Raw genomic sequence first — 16,859 nt, 5'->3', positions numbered from 1 at the left:
GTATAAGGATTGCCCTTAGCAATTGGGGATCTAAATACCTGCTAAGGGTCCCTGAATGGCAAGGAAGTCTTTTGAATGACTTGCCCGCTGCACTGAATATGGGATCTTTGTAGAATACCTCGGTTAATCAGCTGAATTGTACTGGCATCAGAAGTTGTATTTAGGTCAATTACCATTTACTTATTTGCACCTTCATCACTGAGATTGCCCCTTCCTCACAGAACAAAATTAAAGAGCAATAAACCCATTTGCTTTGTTTGTAGTTTGACAGCGGAATAGACTACTTTGGAAACCTTCGTTAGAGGTTTATCAACAGAGCTTGGGTGGCCATCTGCCAGAGATGTTTTAGCTGTGATTCCTGCATTGCAGGGGGTTGGAGTCGATGCCCCATGGGATCCCTTCCAACTCTATGATTCTGTGAATCTATGAGCAGTACTGTGTGACTTCATCTTGCATCACTGTAGTCAACTTTGAAAGCCTGGCCTCATACAGATGGGTTGAATTCCTTCCTACCTAACAGGCAGCCTAATATTCTGTGGGGTGGCAAACAATAGAAAGTGGAAGAAATTGAAAGTCGAGGAAATGATGAGTATTCAGTATTCTGCTCGATGAGACTGCATTTATAAACATGCACACTTGGTAGTACAGAATTTCCAGGGAAGATGCTACAATATTTAACTTGCTTTGCTGCTTCATAGGTTATATTGCAAGATCACATTGAAGAATGCAGATTTCCTCCAGCTCCACATGCAGTTTGTCGCTACCAGCAGTGCCAAGCACAGAAAATAAAAATCTATTTTAGCGACCCAGATTTCAAGGTAATATGAAGGTTGTTGAAAAGGATCTTCAGATACTTTTAATTTAGGTGCACTTTCTCTTAAGAGGCTTATGCGAAATATGTTTTGAATTTTCCTAATATAAATGGTGTCTTACTGTTGAACTCACAGTGCTCATCTGTGATCTCCAAACTTTAGGGTTTTATACGTGTTACCTGCTGTGAACAATGTAAAGTGGAGTTTCATGTAAGCTGTTGGAAGAAGTTGAAAGCAGCAAGATATACAGATAAAACTGAAAAGGTAACATCAAATGTTTAATGCTTTACTTCTGTAGCCTCTGTAGCGAAATCCTACCCACAAGTCCTTTTTCTCACACCCACAGGACTTCCTTCGAGAGCTATGTTTCACTCCAGATTGTAGCGGTCTCATTTCTAATATTGCTGTCTTCAGCTCCTCTGGTTTAATCAAATGTGAGGTAAGAATTGATTTCTGGTTGGTATTTTTTATAATATAAATACTAGAAATGGAATTAGATGAAAAGAAACCTTTATTATTACCTGCATTGAACATTTCCAAATTTGTTGTCATACTATATAAATTTCATTTTCGTTTCTTTGCTTTGACCTAATGTCAAAACAGTATTTTATTTTCCACAATTATAATAAAGCACTGTTACGGAAAATAAATCTTTGAAGCTCCCATTTTTCTTTTCTCCTCTTAGTATGAAGATAAAATAAAAAGCAAGAATCCTCCAAGGCCCATTGTTAAACAGGAATGCACAAGGTAAGTTTCCTAGCTAGTCATATAATACTAGCAGTTCGTTTTCAGAGCGGCTGACACAAGATGGTAGTCTCATTGAAGAACATGGGGGTTTGTATCGCCACCTGTTGTCCAAGGCAGGAAATATTCAGAGTAGGGTAAGGGAAATTGGCCAAAATGGTCTCTATCTTGTTTTCTGGTTAAGGGAGACTTTTGTTTGCTGGAAAGACCTTACTGGATACAATCCTGAATATATATTTGGATACTTGAAGGCCTGTTCGCATTTAGTGTTGTGATGGCCTTCACATAAGGATTGCTGCTGGATTACGTCTTCATGTGTCTGCTATGATTGATACAGTCGGGCAGCTCTCTTTCGGGAGCTTCTGTCACATATTAACAGGCCAGGAGACTTATTTTTCCTGAAAGAGCAGTAGTCTTGAATATTTACATTTCAACTGAAAAATGTCCAATTGCTTTTAAAAATAAAAGACTTCACTTTAAGTTGACTGTGTCAGTTCTAGAACCCTACAGAAAAAACAGGAGAGGAAATTGAAGAGGAAATTAATGAAAGAAGACGCTTTACTGTCACTAGGGAACTTTGCAGAAGTGCTTCACACAGCAGACTCTATATCAAATGATGACAGTGCTAAAGGTATGTGATAGTAAATACCTGTATTGAGAATACCTTGATCCCCCCCCCCCCCCGTGGGGTCCTGCATTTCTGTTATGTATCTGGGCATTCACGGTTTTGTTTTTGCTTTTTAATCTTAGGGAGCGGTGGTGGTCTTGTTCACAAGAATTATTTTGCTGGGGATAGAGTCCTGCAGCTTATTATGCAGAATATTGAGAAAATACGGAGAGGCGTACATGATGGCTTCAAACTTCTTAATGAACTGTTTTCGTGGTGGGTAATTGGCGAAGCGGACCACACACGGTTTTCAACAAACTGTGTAACCTCAGTTGAAGTAATGGATCAGATTGTAAGCTCCGTAATTGACAAAAATAATAGAGTGGCGACAAGAATTTTTGTTCATGTTTTAAGTGAGCTTGAAGAAGTGGATCCTAGACTACACGACTTAATGAAACATCTTGATAGTAATGGTAAGAGTAAGTTATTTGTGGTTATACTGTAACATAAAACTGAGGCTTAGTTCCATTACAGGGTTTTAACTCTTGAGCATTTATCTATTAGGCTTGTTCACATTACATATGAGAGCTGGCTGCAATTGCAGCTGATCTGGAAAATAAAAGTTAGGAACTGGATTTGTAAATAATTCTGATCAACAAATCCCTCTCTGTTTATATTTATAGTTAAAGCATAAGGTTATGCTTTAAGTATCAAAAGCAAGGATATAGGTAATTGGAAAATTTATGCCCTTGCTGTCCAGCACTGTAATTTCCTACAATATTCCAAAGTTTTGATCATTGCTGTTTTCAGTTTTTTACAAGCAAGATTTGGGTAGCAATAATTACATTTCCAATGCACTTCTTGTTCCTTATTTTTATTTTTTGTACTAATTTCCAAGCTTTATTGTGCTCCTTTAATATTCTCAAAATAGTCTCAATATATTAGACTGCACATGTCCTGCTTAGAATTGTTTGCTGAGAAGACGTTCAAAGCAAGATGCTCATTTGTTCTTCACTCTTAGCCAGGCATAGGCAAACTTGGCCCTCCAGATGTTTTGGGACTACAACTCCTATCATCCCTAGCTAACAGGACCAGCGGTCAGGGTTGATGGGAGTTGTAGTCCCAAAACATCTGGAGGGCCAAGTTTGCCTATGCCTGCTTTTAGCACACCGCTAGTTTTGCTTTTGCATCTTTGCAGTTTCTCATACTGTTCAGGCAGACAACTTTATGACAGGTGCGTGGATCAGTATTGTTTGTTGTTACTTTGTGATAGGATACTTGTATCCATAGCCAGCTCTCAGTGGGCTCAATCCAGATGGACTTTTCATCTGGCAGAGGCCTTTATGAATGACTTGGTGGGAGGAGAGGGAGGTGATTTTCTCTGAGTTTCCCTGCACACACACTACATTCTGTGCTCTTCCAGATGGTCCCACAACCCTCCAGAGCAGATTTTCAGAGAGGAGGGGAATTGGTGAAAATGGCTTCCTCCTTTCCATTAGCAAATGCCTTCACTTGGTCAGAAACCTTTCTGTGAACAGAAGGGTATTGTTGGATACAACCCAACAATAGTATTCACAGCTTCCCTCCCCACATATTGCAAAGAGCAATGGCTCCTAGTGTCGTTGTCCCTGCCCCAGCTTTGGGGTGGGCGCTGGTAATTTTAACAAGTTCCAGATAATGAGTTTTTCACTATACTATCCCCCATCTAGTTGGTCTAATTCTTGGAGATCTACCCCAAAAAATGCTTCTTTGAAATGTAAGCAGGTCAAATCCTTGTGTATGTCTGCCCTAGAGGGCAAAATATATTCTGTGATGTGAATCCACTTTTGGGTGTTATAATTTATATTTATTTTTGCAGGTTTAAAAGCTACAAAACAGTTTTTTGCCAAGTATGGAACATGCATCTTACAGCTTGATCTTGACTTCATAGCAGTGCTGTGGAATGAGAAATATGGCATTAAACTAGGCAGGGAGTTCACCTGCACATCTCCAGATATGATAGATGAGCTGTCGTTGATAGAACTTCGGTGTTTTTTATGGCTCTTAGAAGAGAACAGAGAGAATTTTCCACCTCTCCTTCAATACTTAGATGACTATTTTGATAACATGGGTAAGTATACTAGGATGACCAAAGGGAGTTTATTATCCCTGTAACTTTATCAATTACTTCTATAGATTTTGTGAGGGGAACAGTGGTGGGCAGCAATGAAAGGATTCAGACCAGGTGAACTGTAGGTTCTGTGCAGGTGGTTCAGCCCACGTGGGGAAAGAAATGCGAAACCCCATGTTCCATTATCCTTCTAATTGCAGTTGTGGGGAGATGCTGCTTTCTTTATGGGGCGGGTTCTGAGTTGGTTGCTGTGTATGGTGGTTTATGAATTCAGTATCACTTTAGTCATAAACATGTACAGTCGTACCTTGGTTCTCAAACGGAATCGGTTCCGGAAGTCCTTTCGACTTCCGAAAAAGTTCAGAAACCAGCCAATCGGAAGCTGCGGAAGCCGTGTCTGACATTCAGCTTCCTAAAAAAGTTTGCAAACTGAAACACTCACTTTGGGGTTTGCGGTGTTTCGCTCCGGCGGGAAGGTAAACGGCGTTTCCGTGCACTGCTCTGGTTCGCCAGAAGCGGCTTAGTCATGCTGGGCACATGACCCGGAAGCTGTACGCCAGCTCCCCCGGCCAGCAAAGCGAGATGAGCGCTGCAATCCCAGAGTCGGTCACGACTGGACCTAATGGTCAGGGGTCCCTTTACCTTTATGTTCGAGTCACAAGGCATTTGAAAACCAAGGTACAACTGTACTGATCTCAGCAGGACATAGACAAGTTTCTTCTGATTCAGAACCATTGGCTTTAAGCAGCTAAAAATATACTCTGTTGTAAGAACTCAGGCCTCTTATCAAAGTACTGTAATTATTTGGCCAACATGGTTAGATATCTCTATATAGTATAATGATTTAAAGCATATGCACAACCGTGAGAGGACAGGGCTATTTACTAAAGTTACGGCGCAGTTGTTCAAAACTGTTTAGAGCTTTGTGCTTTTGGCTTAGATTTTTGTTTTGTTTTTAAAAATAAAATTTATTTTAAAAATAGATAATCGGTATACTGTAATAAGGAAGGAAGAGAATGCAACTGCCTCAGTAAGTTTTTATGTTTATCCCTTTCTTGAAATGGAAGCAAATACATTGCAATCAGAACACTTTCTAATATACTTAGGTAGAGCATTCCCCTTATATTGCACTGCTGCTTTTATAACATACATTTATTGCAGAGTTTCAGTGCAGTCCAAACCCACGGTCCGCCAGGATGAGAGAACTTTTCATTCAGGAGATTTTTGGCTTTGCCAGCTGGGCACGTCTCACCGTAGCTGAGCCAGAGATTTGCCGGAGTGCCCCTCACCACAGCTCAGCCGGTGGGACTTCACGCTAGTGAAAGACCCCCAAAAGGGGTGTTCTGAGGTGCAGTGGGGATGATAACATGGCAAGGAAAGACTTAAACCTGTTCCAAACCCCTTTCAGCCCAGTCACGGGATATTGGAATCTTGAGTACTCACCAAATTTCTGGTGTTTATCATGTTGCTTATTAGCTTGTTAGAGACACTGTGTATCCCTGTTTCTGCTGACATGGCTTGTCCTGCAGTCCCTTCTTCTTGCATCCGTTAAGGGACACTTCGTACGTACACAGCAGGGCATGCAACATCGTCATAGGCTCAACAGTCTCTTGCAAAAACCTGGGCAAACCAATATGTATTTCCACTTAGCACCAAAATAAGTAAAGCGATAGCACCAATCTCATGTCTGAGGGAGGAGCATTTCAAAGGGGGAGGTACCGCCACAGGGCGATCATTTCGTTTTGGTGTTGGTCATCATGACATGCTCTTATTGAAATAGTTATACATGGCGTCATGTTGCTCTGAAGGGGAAAAGTAGAAAAGAAATGAGGAAACAGACGTAGGGACTTTGTTTCCTTGCTAGTGAAGGTGAAGAATGGAAATAGAATGTGCAAATAAAATAAGCAGTGTTATGGTAATATTTTTTCCTGGTGGTGGTCACTACTAAACCATCTCTTTTTCTGTCTAGAATAATACTATCAAAGTTAAAAACAGAAACCGAAAGAAGGCAAAGGAACCAAAGGTATATCTTTATTTCTTTAAAGGAGTCTATGCTGGTAGAATGCAGCAAAAGAAGCAAAGCTAGTAAATGCCTATGTACTGTTCTCTCTTCAATTTCTTCTCTCCTTCACTCTTTCTTGACTTCCTCAGGCCTGGTTCACATGCCAAGTTAGACCATATCTGAAATGCAAACGAGCAGTGTGCTAGTAGTGCATGCTGCTTAGATGTCCCTACTTTGCCCCTCCCATGTCCCTGGCCATGCCAGAAGCAGCAAACCATACGCCTTGGCTTCGTCACATCATCTGAAGCTGGGCATGTGATTTGCCTCTCTCCAACCAGGCCATGACCAGCAAGCCAAGAACAGAGCTTGGTTTACCCCTTGTGGTTTGATGTGAAGGAAACAAACCTTGGGCCCAGGTTCAGATGAAACAACAAGGCAGGTATTGTGGCATGTTGCACCTGGCATGGCCAGAAGTGGGGTAGAGTGAGACTGGGACTTCTGAGCAGCATGCGCTAGCTCCTTAGTTTTTAATCAGTTGGGGAAAAGGCCATAGCTCAGTAGGAGGAGGTGGGACTGGTCATGTTGCCTCTCAGAAATCCTGGAGACCTGCTGCTGGTCATTGTGGATAGTAGTGATCTTGTTCATCCTAATAGTCTGTTGTGATATAAGGCGGCTTCTTATGTTCCTGTCTATTATCAACATAATTTTGCATACAAGCAGGACAGTAGATTTGGAGAAAAATGTATGCTGCAGGTTTAAAGAGTCACTGTGGATTGAATAGTGTTCTTCCTGCTTTGTATTTCTAGTTTTGAATAATAAAATTGGGTGTGTATCCAGCTGCGTCCCACTGCTGCTAAAAGGCTCTCTGCTCCAGAGGTGGCTCCTGGGGATAGAAAGGAGGAGGAGGAGCTGGTTTTCTCTAATTCCCCCTTTCTCCTGCACCCCCAATGCCAGTGCCACCTCCCATGTTGTTCCAAGTGGTCTTCCTATCCGTAGAACAGATTTGGAGTGGGGGGGGGGAGGGGGTTTAAGAGGGAAGCAGTGAAAATGGCCTCCCTCCTTCCTTGAAGAGAAACTTCACTGTAACAAAGAACCTTCTGTGAGTGGAGGGCACAGTTGAATATTGTGGAGTGATCTCCTTTTCTTACAATCACACTGCCAAACCTCATTTTTTGGTGGGGGGGCATTGAATAAATGTGAACTAGAGAAAAAGGATTATATAAACGAGTCTGTTGAATTCTGAAGATGGATTACTCCGTTTTAAAATTTTACGTGTCATTATGTAACAAGTTTCAATTCTTTCCTTGTTGATTTAGTCTATTTTAGTCCTGTCTGGTGGAGTTGGTACAGTAACTCGAGAGGAAGACAATATATTTTCAGAAGAAAGCACCTTGTAAGTTCTGGCACAAAAAAATGCATGGAGCACGCTCTTGCCAAGGCACCTTTAGGCTGCAATCCTAAACTAACCTACCTGGAAGTATGTCTGGTTGAACTCAATGGGACTTACCTTTGAGAACACTAGTACACTGTTAAATTCCTTTGACTCCAATGAGAGTGTTATGCATGTGCCCCTTTTTTTATGGCACCTGAACCACACAGTGATGTTTTATAAAAAGGAGATTTAAGCCTTTGAACTGCAGTTGTCAAAGTGTATTTAAATAAAGAAAACTGAAAAATAAAATTTACTAATCAGACAATAAAATTGTTAACCAGACAGCTTGAATTTTACCCTCTTAGTTTGGGGGTATTAGATGTGAACATCTTAATTCCTCATTGTTAAAACTTAATGTTTTTCCAGTGTCTTGGGAGACAGAGATACCTGAAAAATGTTACTTTTGAGAAATAAAACCCTTGTATTCTTTCTTCATCTATTGATTAAATGAGTGACTGAGAATAAGAGAGGTGCAATATGGGTTTTTCTATGAACTAATTAATTAAGCCTTATGTCCCTGCAAATAGTTTAAGAACAGAATCCATGACAACTTGCAAGTGCAATGTGCCTTGTAACCAAGTTTAAGATGTGCCATGATAATATTTAAACATGACAAATTCTATTTATTGAACCTCTTTCCTTCCCCCCCCTGAGGAAATCCTTTACTCCAGATTCAAATGCTGCTGGCAGTTCCAGAGACACATTGTTATAATATTCCTGTTAATCTCTGCCATTGTATTTTTGAGAAGCCATTACAGAGAATATCCCACATTAATATATCTCAATGTTCCATCTCTGATGACATAACAAGGATGTTCCTATTGTAATTCCTGGTGGGATGAATTGAATTTAATGGTCAGACAGATAGCAAATAGAGCATTTATTTGCAGATATTAATGAGGTAAGCCGAAAGTACGTACTGTTGCCCTTACAGCTGCAAAATATCCAGACTATGTCAGTGCTCCTATTATTGACTGTAAATTGTACAGCTGAGGTTTTTTTTATTGTCTTAGTTTATTTTTATTCTAATCTTCATCTTACGCTTGAAAGCATGTCTCTTTGTTATTGTTACGGCCTATGCCTAAAACAAATAAAACGGCTATTGAGCTTTTTATTGTTCACTGTGAGTTGGGAGCTTTCCATTCATAAGGAGCTTGCTCTTCTTAAAGTCTGTTCTTTGTCTTCCCAACAGTTTTATGAATCCACGTGACCCTTTCAGAATCCCAGATGGTCTTAATGAGCAGGTGGCGATATTTGAAGCTTTGTATAATAATTTTTCCTCCGGTAGCAGTTACCAGAGAATTTTGGACAATTACCCAGACCCAACGTGTGAAAGCTTATACGAGTATGTTTCCATTTCCTTTTCCTTCTTTATTTTCCAACAAACAAAAAAATAACAAAGGTAGAGCTGGGGTCCTTTGGATATAGGCATCATCCCCATTCCTAGAGGAGGAGGAGGAGGAGGATTGGGATTTAGAGTTTCCTCTCAAGTCTGCTCCCACCCGAGCTCCCAAATGGAATCTTTAACTCCCCTGGGTTTCAAAAGCAGTTTAAGGATTGAGCACATAGCTGCTAGCAGTAAGGCATAGGAACAAGAGCTTGTGTTTCAGACTTTCCTGACATTGAAATCTTCCTATGATTACTAATGGTTATACTTGGGTACTGATTACTCAGCACTAACAGAATTCTCTTGTTTCCTGACATTTACTTCTACCTCCTTGCTGCCGAAGAAAGCAAGAAACGTGGGAAGTGAACGTTTTAGGGGACAGGCATTGGAAATACGATGGGGCACTTCCTTTCCCATGTGTTTCTTCTCTGAGGCGTTCCTCTCTTTTGTGTGCATCTCTAGTTCCTTTTTCCTTGACATATTTGAACCTGAAACTCATGCAGTTTTAATCATTGCCACCCAAAGCATTGACTCCTGCTTGTTCAAGTTGGCAAAGGTGTTTAAAAATGCCTGTTGGTCCCCAGTGAGGGGGAGACAAGTTGGCATGATGGTCTTGGGCATCATAAGACACGGTTTGGTGCTTAGGGTGACAACATTATTCTATCAGCTTACATAAAATAAAATGTTGACGTGAGATCGGAAGGTGTTTTCAAACCTCTTTTGTCATGTATAAATTGGTAGCTAAAACGTTAAATGAGTTGTGATCGCGCAGCTTCCTCTCGAACTTAGATATGACTTTGATTGCTTTCACAGCTATTTTTCTCAAATCTTGGAAGAACATGGCCCCATGGAAATTGATAATCCACTGTTAGTTGGAGAGTATGAACACTTTCCTGCAGACACTCGTAAAATAGTGGAGGATGCTGGTGGTCTGAAATCTTTCCTTCTGGAATCTCTACGTTTTGTTATGATTGGCAACCTTATTGGCTTGATGAAACATTCGGTGATGCTGAAGGAAAATGCGGATGTCACCGGAGCTGCAGAAAGGACTAAAAATGAAGAAACTTCTTCGGCAAGCCTTCATAGTCAAGAAAACAGCAAACCACGTTTAAACCCAGCTGCCAAAGAGTTCCAGCCCACCTCATATATTAACAATCCTTATGTGTCAGTATCTACTAATACTCCAGCCCATGATACTCTGGAATATATGACTACCAGCCATTCCACTTTTAGTCCATTCGTTCCCACATACTCCCTTTCCACTCCGGTAACTGACATGATAGCAGCATCACTGCCTATGCCAGATGCCTCTTTGCCTTCAGCTTTACCCCAAAGCCACCCAATATTTCTGAATGAGATTCAGTCAGAATATCAGAATGAGAGAACGTTGCCAACGATTCCTGAAATGCTAGATATTTTGGAGCAATCTAATTATTTATATCCCGATGCTTTCCTTGATATTGATCCAGAAGTGACATCAAGCGAGGATGGCGAAGATATTCTTGTGGCGAAAGATGAGGTGCAACTGTCAGCATTGTCTGACATTTGCTCTTGTGAAAATAATCCTGATAACATTGAGAATAATATTAATGAAGCTGGATGTGACTCTGTTACTAAAATGGAAACCACTAATAAGTCTACAGCAAGAAACAAACCCCGTTCTAGGATGATTGCTATTCAGGTGAGAATAATAAGCTGTGCACAGTATTCGTTGTGGAGCTGACAATGTTTTTGTTTTTCTGTGTTGCATGTATAAACTCTGGAGTGAGTTTCATTGGTGTGGGATATCAGTTTGCTTCTTTCAGTGCCTGTTCGCTTGATAAAGAATTTAATTATAGACATGTTGTCTGTAATATGCTAGCTACATTTGCTATGTTCATCTCAGTGTGCAAAGAAGTTTCTTCTTTTAAAAAGACATGGGAAAGCAATATAAATTACTATTACTAATATTTTTTTAAATATCTGTGTTAGACTTGAGAGTCAACATGGATGTAGCTTTCAAACATGGTACCCAAAACTAAGTTCATTAGGTGGACGCAAGGCCATTATCGCAAGTTTCCTTTGTGCATCTGTATACTATCATCTGTGAAGAACACACATGACTATTTTGCTATGTGAAAAGCTGTTGCCAGCTTCCTGCATGATAATGGACAAAACAGCACATGATATCCATGTATAGCATTACTCATGTGTCCACCCTCTCTCCCTTTCTACAGCTGTATTCTGTGTATGAAAAATGTGTGGAAGGTGGTTTTCACTGGAGTTAAATAGTGTGTTAAGATTAGTGAACTTCTAGAAGAAAGTGGACCTGGAATCAAACTTGCTTGTTTTCATTTTGCATTTGGCCCTATTAGCCTCATATTGCTTAAAGAACACAAATGTAATTTAGGGAGCAGATTTCTGCAATGTTTCTATAAGGCAGGTTCCCAGTTTCCAGCAGGGATACCTTCTGTGCCTGGAATGGCACCTGGCTCTAATGACCTTGAAGGCTTGTTCTCCCTCCTTTCCTGATGCCTGCTGACCAAGGACTGATCAGAGAGGAGAAAGACTTTTCTAGGCCACTCTCAGGCTATAAAAGGAGACCTGGCCGGAGGATAGGCTTTTTGTGCTTCCCCCTTCTCCCACACAGCATTATAATCCTTAGTCTTGGCACTGTATGTTACCTTTACGGTGCACTCCTGCAGACCTAGTGTGTGAGAGGTGCTCATTTCCACCGACTTGTCATGACAAATGTCCTTCCCCTCCTGTCAAATGGATGGTTGAAGACAAGTTCACAAGTTTCTTTTGAAGAACTGTTAGGAAAGTATTATTGTTCTCGCCGACAATTAGCTGCTTGTATTTAGGGACTATGAGACTCTTGTTCACGTGCTGAGTCTGCTTTTCTTTACAGTGGTGCCCCGTAAGAGGAATGCCTCGCAAGACGGAAAACTCGCTAGACGAAAGAGTTTTCCGTTTTGGAGGTGCTTCGCAAAACGAATCTCCTATGGGCTTGCTTCGCAAGACGAAAATGTCTTGCGAGTTCCTGCGGGTTCCCCCCCCCTTTTACTAAACCGCTAATCCGCTTATCAGATGATCCGATCAGCTACAAGCAGCTAATAGCGCTAAGCCGCTAAGCCGTCAATGGACTTGCTTCGCAAGATGAAAAAACCGCTAGACGAAGAGAATCACGGAACGGATTCTTTTCGTCTTGCGAGGCACCACTGTATTACCTTTGCCACTTCAGTTTGGGGTGGTGGGCTTGCAGTTAGGCATCACTCAGAAGTTATAAAATCAAATAACTCAATTTATTGAGCTTTCTGGGTGGTGGTGTTGAGGAAACACAACTACGTACATATTTACCGGGCAAAGGAACGATCTATGGGAAACACATTGTCTGTGAAATGTTGGGATATAACTAACCTCTATTGAAACAGTTTCTGGCTCTTTGCATTTTAGGTAGATCAAGAACTAGCAGACAGGGGAATCAATACTTTGCCTTTTCATCCATATGAAACCCAACAAGTAAGTGCATGAGTGGATGTCCACAGATGGCCCAGTGAGGAAGCAAAAGCATACTTCAGAGTATGTTTTAACAAATGAAAAATGCTATTATGTAAGCCTCTAAGCTGAAATATCCATGAGCCTTGCTCACAGATAGTACCATCTCTTTCTCTCTCTTTTTAATTACTTAGTTTATTGTTTCTTTTAGTTGATTTTCCAATTTGGTTAAGTATTAACTTCTGCAACGTGGCTAAGATTACATGAAATACTTTTATCTCTGTTGGTTTAGCGGCTGTTATGTACCTGCACTTCTTTGTAGAAATAACTCAAGAAACTGTGCTAGCTCTGTTGGAAATTTCATATTCCCTTGACATGATTTTTCTCATATCACACATTTTGAAAAATTGAAGAACTTTGTAGGCAATAACATTTTTTGGTGACAAGAACAGTGATTATACTGTGCCTTATATATACGGGCTATAACTTCACTGTTGTAGCATTTAAAATTTGATCTGCATACTTTTTTCAGGGAGATATGTTACGTGTGGAAAAAGAACACCAGGTTCTACAAGGGCAGCTTAAAGAAGCAGGTGAAAAATATGAGCAGCTTAAATATCGAAGCTCTGAAGAAATCAGTGTATTGGAAGCTGAGATTTTACAACTTGTTCAAGAAAACAAGGTAATAAATCTTCATGAATATAGTATCAAAGAAAAATGACCATCAGTACAGTTGAAACTTAAACTCCTAAACATAGTGTGTTGGCTCCAAAGACGCCCTTCTGTGAATGTAAGGTCTGCCCTAAAGGATTTTGGGGACAGCTAGCAGCAAAGCTGCAAATCTTGTACTTGTGTACCTGGGAGTAAATCCCATTGAGTTTAAGGGAATGTACTTCTGAATAGACATATACGGACTGCACTGAACAAAGGCAGATGATGACCCACTTAATAATAATAATAATAATAATAATAATAATAATAATAATAATAATAATAATAATAATAATATAATAATTATTTATACCCCGCCCATCTGGCTGGGTTTCCCCAGCCACTCTGGGCGGCTTCCAACAAAATATTAAAATACAATAGTCCTTCAGATATTAAAAGCTTCCCTAAACAGGGCTGCCTTCAAATGTCTTCTAAAAGTCTGGTAGTTGTTTTTTCCTTTGACATCTGTTGGGAGGGTGTTCCACAGGGTGGGTGCCACTACCGAGAAGGCCCTCTGCCTGGTTCCCTGTAACCTCACTTCTCACAGTGAGGGAACTGGCAGAAGGCCCTCGGAGCTGGACCTCAGTGTCCTGGCAGAACGATGGGGGGTGGAGACGCTTCTTCAGGTATACTGCAGCATATCCACAAGTATAAGATTTCAGAGGAAACAACTTATGGTAGCCGCATAAAAACATTTGCAGAACAGTGCTGGTGGCTGTTTTTCTTCCACTTACTTATCTTTGGATCAAAAGTATCACATGGAAGTGCCTTCCACTAAAAACAATGGGATATGTGTCCCTGTTATGGCTGTGGTTTGTACAGTCCCGTGGCTTGCTCAGTATACTATGTTAGTATTCTTAGTGGCATTTGCTCCCCGCCCCCCAAAGTAGAATCTCCCCCTGTATTCGAAATGGAGTGACTAAATGCTTATTGCTACACAGAATGAATAACATGCTTTGGAAGGAAAAGTCAAAGGTGCAGGTACACAAAATGCTTAATACACTTAAGAGAGGGGTCTTCAGTCCTTTGTGTTCAGGATAATGGCTAGACTTCACAACCACATCCTTCTCTCCCATTGCATATATTCACTATAAAATATGTTTGTGGTTTTTTTAACATTTAAACAAGTTTCACATAACAGAAACAATAATAAAAATGCACTAATCAGACAGACGGAGCAATGGTACAACCAGATGACAAAAGAAATATATTGTTGGACTTGGGAGCTAAGTTTCTGTCTTTGACTACCACCTCCCATATTTTATAGCTCACTAGAAAAGAGCTGGATTGGTTCCATCAAGATGCAGAAACAGAAATGAAAAGATGGCAACAGGAGAAGAAGGAAAATCAAGAAGGATTAAAAGTGGGAAAGAATAAAATAAGGAAGCTAACAGAAACCAATGAAGGGTAAGTTTTTCCTAAAAGTGAAAGCTGGTTTGCGGGAGAGGGTCATGACGGAAGAGGTTATGCAAGTGATTACATTTTTGCACATCTAAACTTGTATCAATAATACTACTCACACTTAATTCTGCTTATTACAATGCTTGCACTTAACTGACTACATTTGCATGTTGTGTTAAACCACAGTTTACCATAACATACGCAAGCAGGGGTGAGCTGCAATGAGCCTCCGGTTTGCACACTCCTAACTCTACCCTTGCATGGCGAAGCAAAGGAGTTTGGAAGCTTTTCCTTCTGCCTTTGACTAACTATGGCTTGACCGACAAATTGTGGCCAACATTGGCTGTGGCAATTTTAAAACAGACCAGTTACAAACGTGTTTCTGGAGCTGCCTTGATTTAAACTAAGGTTAACCACAGTTTATCCAGGTTCAGATGAGACTGGAAGCTGTGGGTAACTAAAAGCAGAAGCAAATGCTTCCTAGTGCCTTCTCTCTGGCATGAGTAGAATGAGGAAGCACAGAAACAGTGTATTCTTCAGCAAACCCTTGTTTAGTGAGGCATGTGAATACTGATGTTGGAACATTATGGGACTATATGGATACTTTGTGAAGATGTGGTGTAACCCTGCTATCTCCACAATACTCGAACTTGCTGCTTGTTGATTCATGACATTACATCAGTCTGGTCTTTCTGCTATTCATCTATCGGTGTATTTTATATCAGTACCTGAAGTTTAATTAGACATTGATTAATTTGGCTAATTTCAGTGCCATTATTTGGAAAGCTGAGTGAGAGTTGTCATACTGTAGTTCTAGAGTGCTTGCTTTTAAGTCATTTTCTAGTCAGAACATTTTAAGGCCTGCTCCTTATATTATGACTTGTCTTGGCAAAGCGTAGCAGTGATTAAGGCTGCCTACCCATGAATTGCTTTCTCTTTCAGACTCTGCCCTGGTCTCTGTCTTCCCTTCTATTATAAGATTTATATTACAGCTCTTGATGCAGAAAACATTGGGTTGTATCTAGTTCTGCCATTGCAGGAGCAGAACAGACTTCCATGTGCACAATGCGACTTTCACTTCCTCTCCTCCCTCCTGCATGCCATCAAAACCAGCTCCAAAAGGATTGAAGTACTACCAGCTCCAAAAGGATTGGAGTAGTTTTTTGGGAGTGCACAGCCAGCTGCAGAGACAGTGGAGGAAGGAAAGTCTTTCAGTGTGAGGGAAAGTTTGTTTGCACAGCATTGGATACAACCATATTCCATCTTTTAAATAGTAGCTTGGGGTGAAAAGGAAAACGGGCTTCTAACAAAATGAAGGTTTGAGTACGGTTAATGTAGTTAGCTAATTTTGTTTTGAATGAGTATTTATTTACTTATTTTGACGTGAGCCTTCTTTTTCCTATAACCTGCCTGTATAACGAAACAGGTACATGAGAAACATTGATGAGAAGGATAAGCAGTACAAACTACATTTGGATGAATTCATTGAGATCAGGTAAGCTTAAATTTGCTTTGCTAAGCAGTTTTTAATTGGACACTATAAGTTCTCTCAAAAGGCTATGGTAGGGTTAGGAGTATATTGCTCTTTCCGAATGCTCACAATTTATTCAAGCTGTGAAAGGCATGCCAAGTGGGACGACTGTGGGCCAAGTTGTGTCCCAGTTAAATATTGCACAAGGAAATAATAAAGCATAAGAATCATATTAAGCTATTATGTTTGAATAGTCACAATTAAACAGGTTGAGAAAGGCTGCCTTAGAGGGTTGAAAAATGAAGTTTTAGGACTTAGAAAAACCATTGAAATATGTAGCAGTAATATTTTTAAAGAAAATGTGCTTGTTTGATTGAACTGAAATGTAAGCCTGCATTAACAACCTTCACCATAGCGGCACTCTGGTTGTGGAACACCCTCCTCTGAGTGAGGCATGGCTGGTGTTGACTCTCTTTTTGTTTTGGTGCCAGCTTAAAACCCTGTTATTTACCCAAACATTTGGAAATGGTTAAAGTGTATATTGAGCTTTGAAGTTTTGTAGGTGCTGCTATGTAGTTTTCAGATTGATAATGGCTGTAATTTTTATTGCCCTTGTTTTCTGGTTTATGGATGATGTCCGACTAACCCATCAGTCAACCCACTGAAATCGATAGACTTAAGTCCATCAATTTCAATGGACCTGCC

General features: G+C 40.4%; 1 protein-coding gene across 2 annotated transcripts in view; it reads left to right on the top strand.

The window, feature by feature from the left end:
• Positions 1-16,859, top strand: part of TTC3 (tetratricopeptide repeat domain 3) — a 61,355-nt gene that overhangs the window by 30,586 nt on the left and 13,910 nt on the right. For both annotated transcript variants that reach the window (XM_081198742.1, XM_081198741.1), the window contains exons 23-38: positions 699-818; positions 975-1,076; positions 1,159-1,251; positions 1,498-1,559; positions 2,051-2,187; positions 2,307-2,636; positions 4,022-4,273; positions 5,257-5,303; positions 6,243-6,296; positions 7,592-7,668; positions 8,900-9,052; positions 9,908-10,775; positions 12,530-12,595; positions 13,104-13,253; positions 14,550-14,689; positions 16,110-16,178. In XM_081198742.1, coding sequence (XP_081054868.1) covers positions 699-818; positions 975-1,076; positions 1,159-1,251; positions 1,498-1,559; positions 2,051-2,187; positions 2,307-2,636; positions 4,022-4,273; positions 5,257-5,303; positions 6,243-6,296; positions 7,592-7,668; positions 8,900-9,052; positions 9,908-10,775; positions 12,530-12,595; positions 13,104-13,253; positions 14,550-14,689; positions 16,110-16,178 — 2,720 coding nt within the window. The remainder of the gene's footprint in view (positions 1-698; positions 819-974; positions 1,077-1,158; positions 1,252-1,497; positions 1,560-2,050; positions 2,188-2,306; positions 2,637-4,021; positions 4,274-5,256; positions 5,304-6,242; positions 6,297-7,591; positions 7,669-8,899; positions 9,053-9,907; positions 10,776-12,529; positions 12,596-13,103; positions 13,254-14,549; positions 14,690-16,109; positions 16,179-16,859) is intronic.

This window comes from Podarcis bocagei (genome assembly GCF_964188305.1).
Source record: "Podarcis bocagei genome assembly, chromosome: 6".
NCBI classification, from domain to species: domain Eukaryota; kingdom Metazoa; phylum Chordata; class Lepidosauria; order Squamata; family Lacertidae; genus Podarcis; species Podarcis bocagei.
This window is presented reverse-complemented; position numbering and strand designations above follow the sequence as displayed.